This window comes from Furipterus horrens, unplaced genomic scaffold (assembly GCF_987537825.1).
Source record: "Furipterus horrens unplaced genomic scaffold, mFurHor1.1.pri manual_scaffold_1, whole genome shotgun sequence".
In the NCBI taxonomy this organism is placed as follows: domain Eukaryota; kingdom Metazoa; phylum Chordata; class Mammalia; order Chiroptera; family Furipteridae; genus Furipterus; species Furipterus horrens.
Window position 1 is genome coordinate 103,719,552 of NW_028327171.1, and position 13,221 is coordinate 103,732,772.

The following is a 13,221-nucleotide window of genomic DNA, read 5'->3' on the forward strand; positions in this document are numbered from 1 at the left end:
TTGGCCCTGCGGGCAGATTCTCTGCATCAGAGTAAAGTGTTACAATTTAAGGAGCTGGGCAAGTACCCAGTCCTTCCCCTTCCCCAGACGTGCCTAGAACTAACTCTCTGTTGTTTCTGCCAATCCTTTGGGTGAAAGAAGCCTTAGGTACACTGGAAATGCCCTGGTTCCAGGCCAGCTCTGCCACTTATAGCGACAGGGTCTCTACAAAGTCTTTTTTTTTTTTCTTTCTACTTTTCGCTTTCTTTACTTGTGAATTCAAGAAGTTGAACATTTCTTCCTAAATGGTTGGATTTCACTTCTAGCCCCAAGACTCTGAAAGACTAGGACTCTCTAGAGGCAAACTCTTGTCTTCTTCCATTCTGCCCATTAAATGTAGTACACTAAACATGTATCATTAGGTCAGCTCTGTGGTAGGCACTGGGGATTCAAAAACGTAATGAGAAAGTCTTTACTCTCAAATTGGCTCAGTCTTCTTAGGGAGACAAACACATCCACAGATAGTTCCAGTACAATGAGGGGTTTGTAATTGCCTACAGATGAAAGACTTCTGCTTTGGTTTTTACTAACATTTTGTAATGGGAAGTGGGAGAGGTGCAGGAAATAGTTTCCTAATGAAGTTTGGCTCAGAGAGGAAGGACAATGTGTTTCAGTGTCCCCTGCTTTAAAAAAATAAAATAAAAATTGTATTTATTTCCACTGAGAAAAAAGAAACCAAAAAACTGTGGAGGTTAAACAATTAGGCAGTTTATTTTTTCTTTTACAGGTCATGAGGCTTGTTAATTATTAGTGAGACCCACGTAGGTGTTTGGCTTTCAAAACTGTGAGCGGCTGGGCTATGTGATGTCACCCCAGCTCTGAGACTTTCGGCTCAGCCATGTGCTCAGGCCTCTGGGACAGATGCTTCTTCTGGTTGTGGGGGCTCCTTTTGTGGTTGAGCGCTGGAAGTGCAGGTAAGTCAGGGTCTCAGGCCTCCGGTGGAATGATTCTATTTCTCTAACCATTGCATGTTCAGTGCCAACCTTTGGAAGACCCCCTGAAAGCCCTCTCTCCTGAGATGAATTTAAAAGAGGGAGAAAAAGTCCTCTAATCATAATGGAAATGATTGTAATCAGGGCACTTTCTCAAGTCAGGAAAATTGAACTTCCCCTAGTTGTCTTACTAATTGTCCGAAAACCTTCATTACTCCTTTTTAGCTTGCACAAGTCAGGATGACTGTAAGAAAATAAAATTTGATTAATTCCAAAATGTGATTCATTTTTATCCATTATGTATTCACTGTTACAAGATGTGTCTAATTTTGAAATTTTAATTTTCCAAACTAAAGATCTTGTCGCTGAGCTTGTTAGATGTCCTTTTCTTTTTCTTTTTTTAAACTTTATTTATTTATTTGTTTATTTAAAATTTTTATTTTTTGGTTTTTCAATTCCAGTTGTCCTATTTTTTCCCCATTGCTCCCCCCCACCCTAGACGTCCTTTTCCATATTGCTGGCCCAGCTCAGCTTCAGGTTTATCATCCTTCCTGGCAGAACACTGATAACTAGTCGCTGCCAACTGCGGATTAGGGGTGGTGGTTAAGGCAATTTCCCTCAGATGCCATTTGCATTCTACCTTTCCCATTAAAAACCCCACCCACTGCATGCTTAATATAGCAAATTGAAACTCTTCTGTGGCGTTGAGATTCTCTGACTAGTGAAGGTCCCTGCCTGCCCCCCGGCAATGGCACCACCCTTGGGAAGTTCCCTTCCCTCTGGCCCAAAAGACAGACTGCTTTTCTGTCATCTCCAAAAAGACACTTAATTCTCATTCCCCAGCTTTAGGCAGTGATCTTCCTTCTGCCTGGAGTTTCTCATACTACCTTTTTGTTCATTCTAACTCTTCACGTCTTCCAGGAGAGCTCCCATGATTCATAGCTCCCTCGTCACCCTTCATTTCTCTGCTCAGCACACTTCCCTGCTCCAGAGTTCAGCTTGCATGAGTGTATTTACTATCTGCATTAGTAGGTTGCTTTTAAAAGGTGCTGCCTAGCTTTACTTGTCATTTATTTGTGTGTATGTATAAAATGACCTCCATATATACATATATTTGTGGAATGTGTGTGTGTGTGTGTGAGAGAGAGAGAGACAGACGGACAGTTAGAAGGAGATGGAGAGAGAGAGATCCTTCCATATCAACATACAGAGCTATCTTGTTTTTTGTTTAAATGGCTGTTTATCACTATATTCTAGATCTGAAAGGATTTATATCTTATACGTTTTTGATAGACATGAGAAAAAATTGCCCTGTAAAGAAGTTATAGCTATGTATTAGTATGTGAACATAACCATTTCCACAACTCTGTCAACACTTTGTAATGTCAAATGTTTTTCATATTGTCAATCTGATAGGAAAAATAATATTATATTGTTGTCTTAATGCTTATTTCTTATGATTTCTTCTTCTGGTGTCTTGCTTAAGCAATCATCTTATAAAGATAATCTCTCATATTTTTTTCTAAATCCTACAGACTAATCCAATTAGACTAAGAGCCCCAAGGACAAATCCTTTGGTCATAGAATATTTAAAATTTTTTTATTTAATTGTTTAATTTTTAAATTTCAGATCATGCTTTTTATTTTTATTTTTTAATTAAATTTATTGGGGTGACACTGATTAATTAAATTATACAGGCTTCAAGTGTACAGCTCTATAATATATCATCTGTATATTGTGTTGTGTGTTCATCATCCAAAGTCAAATCTCTTTTCATTTTTTTTAATACATGTTGAATTTGGTTTGCCAACATTTATTTTTATTTTTGTACATATTTATATTTATTATTTTGCACAAATTTTTTACTAAAGGAAATTTATCTATTATTTTCTTTCTTGTATTTTTCTTGTTGGTATTGATACTAAGGTTATTACAACCTCATAAAATAAGTTTCTATTCTGTGAAACAGTTTTTATAAAATAAAGATGATCTGTACTTTAAAGGCTTGGTGGAGTTCTCAGATTAAACCGTTTGGTGCTTGTGTATTTTAGGATCAGAGAAGACCCTTGCTTGCCAATTCCATTTATTGGCACGAGTTGGTTTTTTAGGGTTTTCTGTTTTTTAAGTAAGTTTCATTTTATAAATTTCTATACTAATTAATATTTTATAAAGACTTTATTTATTTATTCTAGAGCAAGGGGAAAGGTGGGAGAAAGAGGAGAGAAACATCAATGTGTGGTTGCCTCTCACGTGCCCCCAACAGGGGACCTGGCCCACAACCCAGGCATGTGCCCTGACTGGGAATCAAACCAGTGACCCTTTGATTCACAGACTGGTGCTCAATCCACTGAGCCACACCAGTCAGGGTGAAAGGTTCTTGATCTTGATCAGTTTAGGTACCTTATATACAGCAGAGGCCAACAAGCATTTTCTGTAAATTGACAGATAATAAATATTTTAGACTCTGTGGGCCATACAGTTCTGTGGCAACTACTTAACTCTGCCATTATAGCAGGAACCAGCCATAAATAATTTGAAAAAAATTAGTGTTGCAATAAAGATGTTATTTATGGACATTGAAGTTTGAGTGTCACATAATTTTTGTGTAATAAAATATTATTGTTCTTTTGGTTTTTTATCAATAAAAAATATAAAATCATTTTTAGCTCCTGAGTATACAAAAATAAAGTGATGGGCCCGATTTGGCCTGTGGCCAGAGTTGCTGACTCCTGATATAGTGCGTAGAGGAGTCTGTGAACAGTTTTTAGTTGCTGGATAACAATCTGAAGCTCATTGATGGTGATCAGACAGAGAACAATAATCAGTGTAAATACATTTTTATGGGGGGGAGGGTAAAGAGGGGAAGGGTCTAGTCAAGGAACTAGTATAAATGACCCATGGACATGGACAGCTAAATGGGGATGGACTATGGGAGAGGGGGGAGGTGGGCGGGGCAAGGGAGAGCAATGGGGGGAAAATGGGACAGCTCTAGTAGAAAAACAATAAAAGAAAACATTTTTATACTTAAAGAATAAGCCATAATAAGTTTGTATGAAGATAAATAGATGCAATGACACCAACAAAGACAATCAGCCAAATATCTGAACCATACTTCCTTTACAGAAAAAAGAAAATAGAAAGTTTGGGACACAGAAAATAAAAATAAAATTTACAAACCACACAGATTAATCTATCATACTATTTGATTATCTGTTGGAGAACTGTTACTATTGGTCCAATATAGGCACATTATTTTCTATATTAAAAGTACCTAAATTACAAGGCACACTGGTTCCCTTTGAAAAGATGAAATTTTGATGGACAACAAGGGGTTTAGCAGAAGACATGTTTCTCCCTTCATTCCACAAACTTGGGTAACTGATATCTTTGTGAAGGTAGAAAGAGCACAGTCCACATAATATAGCTCTCAGATATATCTCACGAGAGAGACTATGGGCAGTATGGTAGGCCTGTCCGAAAACTGAGACTAGCCCTTTGTTACCAAAAGCATCAAAGGGAATTAACAGGCCTGCTTGAGCCAGTCTTTTTTATTTATTCATGTAAAAGCACAAAAATACTTGCTAGTAGAATGGATCAAGTGGACGTTTCTGCCAGCCAGAGAGTTCTAATGATGATAACTGCAATGCTCATTACACAAGAATTACAGCTAGAAAGGGAGGCTTTGAGTTTCTTAAGGTTTGTAGCCTTTTAAAAGTAAACTTTTATTAAAGTGCAACATATGTACAGAAAAGAAAAAGTACGCAGATTATGAATACACATATTAATGAATTTTCAGAGTGAATTCACCTGGGCAAACATCATCTAGATCAACAAATTAAACATTAACAGCATCCTAACACGCATTGTCTGTATCCCTTCTAGGTCACTACCCCCACAAACTATGACTATTATCCTGACCTCTAACACAATAAATTAAGTTCATTTTACTTTTCAATGAAAAGTTTGTTTTTGGCCTCTCTCTGGCTCCGACTCTCTATCTCACTCCACCCTATCTTCAGACTCCTCCAGCCAGCTCAGCCTCTCAGCTCCAGTAAGTGGGGCCTTGCCTTCCCATCCTGCCTCCCAAGTAAAGCTATAGTTCCAGGAAAAAAGTCAGTAGCTATTTTTGGTCTGTATTGATTTTGTTTTTAGCTTCCTTTCCTGAGTTAGGGGACCCTTTGCACCCCTGGCTACCACTGCCTGGTGCTGGTCTTCCACACCTGACACTGAGCACTTCTGGGCCTCACAGAGTTGAATTCTTACAACCACTGCCTTCTCCCAGACCTGGAATCCAGTGCCATTTTGCCTTTCTGCTCATGTTCTTGTATGGAGATAGTATTTTTATATTTGAGATTGTCTGAGACATTTTTTCTCTTTTGACACTCACTTGTCATTATTCTTTGGTTAGAGCGGTGGTTGGAGGGAGGGAGTACATGCGCATGATTCACTGCACCATGTTCCATGCTCCTAAATGATCAACAGTTTCATCATCTGCAAATGTGGGCAATTTTTCTCCCCCTTTTCTTTATAAATTTAAATATTTTCTTTTGAAACTTTATAACTTTATCCCATTTTATTGTCTTGTTTCACTTCCTAGGACTAGAACTTCCAGTACAATATTTAACAGAAACAGTAATAGCACATATTCTTGTTTGTTACCAGTTCTGAATAGAATGTTTCTAATGTTTCACCATTAGAAGTATAATCACTGCTATGGGTTTTTGCTAGATACCCTTTCTTTTGTTAAGCACTGTTGGGTGCTGAATTTTACCCTGTTTGTTTTGTTTTCCCCTACATCTATGAAGATGGACTTTTTTTTTTCTTTCATTTGTTTATACATGAATTACATTAACACATTTTCTAATGTTAAATGATCTTTTTTTCCTTGGATTAAAGCTTTCTTGGCCCTGATGTGTTTTTGTTCTGTTATTCTTGATGGATTTAGATTTGCTGATATTTTATCTAGCATTTTTATGTCTGTGTTTAATAGTGAAACTGGCCTTTAGTGTTCCTTTCACCTACTTTTTCTTGATATCTGGGTTTTTTCTGTAGAATGAGTTTGGATTCTCTTCCCCACTTTCTACCTTCTGTTTTATATGTGTATAAAACAGGAATTGAAGGACTGGGAGAATATCTCTGTAAAACCTGGTAGAGTTTTTTTGATGAATAGATTTGAAACTACGGTTTCAGTTCCTCTAATGTTACACTTTTACATTTGACTTTCTTTTTTTCTTTCTTGAATATGTTTCAGCAAGTTATATTTTTATAGGACATTATTCATTTTCTAGGAAAATGTATGTATGTAAATATGCTCTTTTATGGTTTAAAAATCTAATGGTTTTATACACCATTTTTTCTATGTTGTTTACTTGTGAATTTCCTCTTTCTTTTTTCTTCTGTCTTATCAAAAGTACATCTAGTTTACTGTTCTTTTCAAAGAACTAGCTCTTGGTGTTTATTGTGTGCGGCAGGTACTATTGTTAGCAGTAGAGTGAAAACACATGGATAAAAATTTCTGCCTTTTCTGAAAGTATAGTCTAATGTGGGGAAATCAAGATACAAAAGTTTAAATTAATAAGCTTTATAGTATATTAGAAGGTGATTATTACAATAAAAATAAATAAGTCAATATAAGGAAAATTGAAAGAACTGGGGTGAGGAGCATAGGCAAGTTGCAATTTAAATAGAGTGGTTAGAAGAGAGCAGATGACATTTGACAAGCAATGATTTGAAGGAGGATAAAGAATTAGCCATGTGGATGTCTGGGGAGAGACACTCCAGGCTGGGAGGAAGAGCTAAGAAGACCATTTAGGCCTTTAATCCTGAGTTACAATTTTGGATTTTATTCTTAATGAGATACCTTGTAGGCTTTTGCACAGAGATATAATATGATTTGACTTACTTTTTTGGCTACTGTGTTGCAAACAGACTGAAGAGAGCCAAGAGTGCAGGCAGGAAAAGCAGTGGCAGACCATAGCAGTAATTTTGATGACGGGCCAAGGAGATAACAGTGTATGGTAGTCCCCCACTTATCTGTAGTTTGCTTTCTGTGGTTTCAGTTACCTGCCATCAGCTGCAATCAGAAAATATTAAATGGAAATTCCATAAATAAACAATTTGTAAGTTTTAAGTTATATGCTGTTCTAAGCACCTTACTTCATCTCATCACACAGGCGTTGTACCATCTCACATCACAACATGGAGAAGGGTGAGTAAAGGACAGTAAGGTATTTTGAGAGAGAGAACACATTCACATAACTTTTATTACAGTCTATCGTCATAATTGTTCTATTTTATTATTAGTTATCGTTGTTAATCTCTTACTCTGCTTATAAATTAAGCTTTATCATAGGTTAGAAAAAAAATTAGTATATAGTTGGTTTGGTACTGTCTGCTGTTTCAGACATGCACTCACTGGGGATCTTGGAAGGTGTTCCCCGTGGATAAGGTGGGACTACTCTAGGTAGTGAGAATAGTTTAATTCTGAACATCTTGTTCTGAGGGGAGAGCTGATAGAATTTACTCACCATTTGTGGGTGGGGTGTGAGGCACAGGTAGCAGTCAGAGATGTCTACAGGAAGTTTGACTTGAGCAACTGTGATGCTAACAATGTTATTTATATTCCAATGTTTTTAATTCCAACTATTTCCTTTATAGTTCTTTCCCTATATTTTATTTGGAGTTGTTGCATTCTTCAACTTTCTGAGTTACAAAATTCATTTACCTAATCTATGTCATCCCCTTGATTCCCCTAGTATTTGCATTCAGTGTTATTTATATCCCTCAGTGCTGCTTTAGCTACTTTGCTCAAGTTTTTTATTTGTATTCATTTTATTGTCATTTAGTTCTTGATATTTGGTAGTCTCTCTTAGGTAGCTCAGGTGGCTAAGAAAGAACCTGGAGCCAGAGAAGTCCAATTAAAGGCTTTTATCAGAAGGGAGACACTGCAGTCAGGCGGGCTGAATCAGAACAGACTGCAGTGCCATGGGAAGGGTAGAGGAAAATTTAAGGGTGTGGAGTAGACTCCCAGGGAGGGTGAGTTACCCTGCTGGTCAGTTCCAGATGTCCAGGTTGTAGGTGTCCTCTGATTAGGGATATAGCCACCGAGAGATTTATGGCTCTTGTCTCTGGGAAATGCTTTAGGGAGAGGGGAAGTGGCAGTGGGGTCATAACCCTCTTTGTTTCAGCTCAGGTGGTGGCTCAGGTCCTCCAAGTCCCAGTACATTCTAACAGTCTCCATTGTGATTATTTTTTAACCCAAAGGCATTTTTAAATCTTCAAATGTATTTTTAAATAATTCTATTACATTTTATTTAGATAATGTCTGGATAACATCAATTCTTTGATGTTTGTTGGGCCTTGCTTTGTGACATACAAGGCTCATTTAATGGGACTTTTAATTCTCTGATGGAAGCAGGTTTCCCCAAATGACCAATAGAACAAAGTTACTCATTTATGCTGTTCAAGTCTCATGCTCAAGCAGAGTCCTTTCATTTTCTCATTAAAGAGGAGGAGGCTGGGGAAGGCAGATGAGATAGTAGGGACAGGCATCTTTCTCATGTACTGTGGCAGCTCAAGTTGTAGGCTGAGGGGCATGGGGACTGTAGGCCAGGGCGTCCAATAAGGGGCATATGGGAGGTTTTGAAGACCAGGTCTGGGGCTCAGACACAGAGGTGGTGAAACCACTGGTGTAAATCAGTACTCTCTAAGTGTGGAGTTTCCACAATCTGCTTGTGGTACCATATAACAGGGGCACCCCAAATCCAAGTGCTTCTTGTGTATATGCTCCCCAGTTACCTCTGAAGGTAGAGAATCATTCGAGAAAACTGAAATTGCTATGTTCTTCATGAAGGCACCTGCACAAACCAAAGTCTGCCGTCTGGACCTTTCTAAGTCTGTAAATGCCTTTGTCCCATGGCAGTAATGTGAGGTAGCTACAGACAGTGCCATGACTGGGTCAGTGTGAGCCTGCTGCTGCAGCTGGCCCCTCCCTCCAAGCCATGCTGGGAGCCAAGGGTCACATCTCTTTGCCACAGAAGCGGATGTGCGGTGGGATGTTGAGTATTAAAGATGGGCCAGATTTTTAGCTCCCTGTGAAGTAGAATATTCATGCTGTCTTTCTCAGTTCAGTATTTTAAAAGGCCCTTCAATAACCTTGACCATAAAATACCCCTTTTGAATGTATCTGTTGTGAGGTGCTGTAGTGTAGGTACAGCTTGCTAAGGTTCTTGTCTGACGTCTGGCTAGGCAGCCACAGGCTGGTCACAGGAGGCTCTGGAGTGGCTCTGGATTGGCTCTGGATTGCTCAGAAGGATGAGAAGTGATGAGGCCAGAGGGAGCGTTGTCCCAACGCAACTGCTTATCTTGTTGCTTAGGTTTTATTTTTTTTAATAAATCTATGTTAGTTTGTTAAGAGCTGCCATAACAAAATGCCACAGATCGGGTAGCTTAAACAACAGAGGTTTATCAACACATTGTTCTGGAGGTTGGAGGTCTGAGATCAAGATGGCAGTGGGGTTTTCCCTTCTGGGGACTGTGAGGGAAGGATCTCTTCTAGGCCTCTCTGCTTGGCTTGTATGTGACCACCTACTCCATGTGTCTTCCCATCGTCTTTCCTCTGTGTCTGTGTCCAAATTTCCTCTGCTTAGAAGAAGACCAGTCATATTGGATCAGAGCCCACTCTAATGGCCTCCTTTTAATGTAACTACCTCTGTAAAGACCCGCTCTCCAAATAGAGTCACATTCTGAGGTACTGGAGCTTAGGTCTTCAACATATGGATTTATAGGGAGACTTAATTTAGTCCATAACAGTATCCAGTTCACTATGGCCTTTAATCTTCTATAGTTGAGCAATGTTCATATTTATCTCTGGCATTTTATCTTTAGACATGAAAAATATTCCGATTCTTATTTCAGAAATGATGCAACTTTTAATAAATGAATCTGATTATATACATAAATTTATATGTATCATATAATTAATGTACAATATAGTTATATTTTATATATAAATTTAGCTGATTTGTAATGCCTGTAAGTCCCTGTTTCTTTCTTCCTTTCAAAAACATCTTTTTTCTTTTTTAAAATTATATTTTATTGTTTATGCACAGTTTTTTCCCCTGTGCCCCCCTCCACCCAGCACCCCCTCACATTCTCTTACGCAATCCCCCCACCATTGTTCATGTCCATAGGTAAGAACATCTTTCTTTCTTTTAGAACAGATGACCTCACCTTGGATTGTTCTTGCTTTGTTTTATATTTTTTTGTGTTGTTTTCCTCCAGGAGATACTCCTCCTACCCAACAGCCAAAGTGCACTGACTTCCAAAATGCCAATCTCCTCCACGGCACTAGTCTCAAAGTCCAGTTCCTTCTCTTCACCCCTTCGGATCCCAGCTGTGGGAAGCTAGTTGAAGAAAGTGGCGACCTCCAAAACTCTGGATTCAATGTTACTTTGGGAACCAAACTAGTTATCCATGGATTCAGGTGGGAGCAAACCAAGCAATAGGATTGCCTGTGCTAAGAACTAGAAAGTGACCACAAGAAGTTAGTGGGGAGTAAGAGGAGAAACAAGTTTACTGGCAGTCACATGTCCCACCCTTCATTTCCTACTGCCCATAAAGGTGCCTCATATCAACATGAACACACGCTATGCTGCTCATTCTTGTGGGCCCTATATATTACTCTTCCCCTCAGTCCTTGTCTACACACTCTTGAACAGTAAGTATGTGTGATCTTGGACAAATCGCTTCAGCATAGGGAGCCTGGTTTCCATAATGGAAAGAAAGGAGGCTGCAGAGATAGCCTCAGGGGCCCTTTCCTCCCTGAAGTGCTGTTGTAGGAATCACCTCACCCACTGAAGTCGTAGGCCTGGCACAATCACTCGGGGGCAACAGCCTGATTTGTTTGTTTGTTTGTTTGTTTGTTTGAATCCAGAATTTTATTTTATTTCCTCACTCCACCCCTGGTTTTATGACCTAAGAAACTTCCATTTATGGTTGCTACTTTCATCATATCCAGAGGCTAGATACTTCTTTAACTTCTTTGGTGACCTACAGTCTAAATTTCGTTGACATATATAGTCACTGAATCTCAATTTAATCCCCATCCTTCCTTTCAATATCTTCTCTCCAAAGCGCACTGACAAGGCCAGAACAGGTTGCTGGGAGGAAAGAGGGAGAGAGTGTGGCGAAATAGTAGCATCATAGAGCAACTAGAGTTGGAAGCACCCGATGAAGAGGTGGACACAGAGGCACTGTGCAAAGGATCACCATTGCCTCATCTCTGGGTTCTCTCTGCTCCTCAAGTACCTGGATTCTATGGACCCAGCCACACCCTCCCTTAGGCATCCATCCTTCCTTATGCTTGTGCTAAAGTCTCTCCCCTAACAAATCTTACATTTAGCCACCATCCAAGGCTGAGTGTGCACCCTCAACCCAGGGATAGCTAGTAGATCTGAAAAGCCCATCAGGCTCCTAGATCGCCCAAAGCCACATTCCATGGCAAATGTCCAGTCTGTGCTCCTCTGTGCCCACGAATACACTCTGATTGTTCCCATGCTGTGGACCACTGAGAAAACTTCTTTCTTTATTCCAATTGCTTGGCAAGAAAGCTTTCTGAAATTTTAAAAATTATTCTCTTTTTCCTTAAAAAGTGCTATTATAAGTTCCAGAATGATAGGAACTATATTTTACTTTTTAAAAACTTCTTGCAAAGCACCTAGCATACTGCCTGGCTCATTTGTTGAATAAATGAAGGAATAAATAAATGAACAATAAATAAAAAAACATTCCCAAGGCAAGCGCTGTATACAAGAATGAGAATTAAGATCGCAAATCTTGATTCTAACGTACAAATCTATATTTTCTTTCCCGTGAATAACACAGGCAGGGCCAGTGCACTTGGTCTGTGTAGTTGGTGACTCACAAGAAGGACTGAGGGCTGGTGGGGCTAAAAGGCAGCCTTAGTTCTGAGTCCCAGCAGGAAGTTGCACCTAACCTAGACAAAAGGCACCCTAACATAATTTACACAAAGGCTCCATATGTGCAGGCAGAAGCCCTGGCCACTTTGGGATTTTGTCCTCCTTATGCTCAAAGTGTTGAGTGATTTACTACCCATATATCCCCCTTCCCTAGTTTTGACTTTTTTTCTGGGTTTATTCTAATAACAGAATAAATGTGAAAATGGATGTCAATTTGGTAGATAAATTTTCTATCCTTTCTTGGCCCCATGTCTAGGGCTTTAGGAACAAAGCCCTCCTGGATTGAGGGCTTCATCAGTGCCCTTCTGAGGGCAGCTGACACTAACGTGATTGCCGTGGACTGGGTGTACGGCTCTACAGGAGTTTACTTCTCAGCTGTGGAAAATGTGGTTAAGCTGGGACTCGAGATCTCCCGTTTCCTCAGTAAACTTCTGGTAGGTGCAGAAGAGTCTAGGGCGATTTGGGCTGCCTGTGGAGGGGAGAGGGGTTAGAAGGAAAGAAGTAGCAAACACACGAGGAGGAGCTGTAGATGGAAGCAGAACCACCTAGAGGCTTATCAGTCTTCTGAACCTCCTCTCCTCCTCTGTGAATTGGGGCCCTGCATGTCAGTGGGGGGAGCTGGTGGCCAGCGTTAGTCATCCCTCAGAAAATGGCCGTGGTCATGACTCACACTGGGCACCAAAGGAAAAAGTAAGGAAGAAGGCTAGGGATTGCTGGGATGAGAATTCTGCCCTGCTCCCCACCCACACATGTGTGGTTCCTGTGTCATGCCCAGGGCCCTCTGCCACTAAAGTCTCAGAGGAAAGTGTGATCCTGTGAGGCCAGGGAGTTCTGGGCCCCAAATGCAACGCACTCTAAATGTCCGTTGTAGGTGCTGGGTGTGTCGGAGTCCTCCATCCACATCATTGGTGTGAGCCTGGGAGCCCACGTTGGGGGCATGGTGGGACATTTCTACAAAGGCCAGTTGGGACGGATCACAGGTAATGTTCTTCCCCAACCATCCTCCCAGATTTACAGAAAGAGAGAGCATGCCCTGGTAATGACTTTGCTGAGGCAAGCAGAGGGAAGTGTCAAGCCTTTTGGTGTTATGATCAAGTCATCCATGACCACTAAAATGTATTTACTGCGGTCCTTTTGCATAAATGGTGTTGTGTTATTAATGCATGACTTCTAAAGTCAGCGTAAGAAGTCATGGAGTTCATCCTACGCCTCAGTTTCTACATCTGTAATGTAAAAAATTAATAAATGGAGCCACTTTAAAATGGTCAGA

General features: G+C 39.9%; 1 protein-coding gene across 1 annotated transcript in view; it reads left to right on the forward strand.

The window, feature by feature from the left end:
- Positions 1–746: 746 nt before the first annotated feature.
- PLA1A (phospholipase A1 member A) overlaps positions 747–13,221 on the forward strand; it is a 28,524-nt gene continuing 16,049 nt past the window's right edge. Inside the window, exons 1-4 of the mRNA XM_090276974.1 lie at positions 747–953; positions 10,255–10,456; positions 12,208–12,385; positions 12,823–12,931. Of these exons, the coding sequence (XP_090133100.1) occupies positions 878–953; positions 10,255–10,456; positions 12,208–12,385; positions 12,823–12,931 (565 nt within the window). The 5' untranslated portion in view covers positions 747–877. The remainder of the gene's footprint in view (positions 954–10,254; positions 10,457–12,207; positions 12,386–12,822; positions 12,932–13,221) is intronic.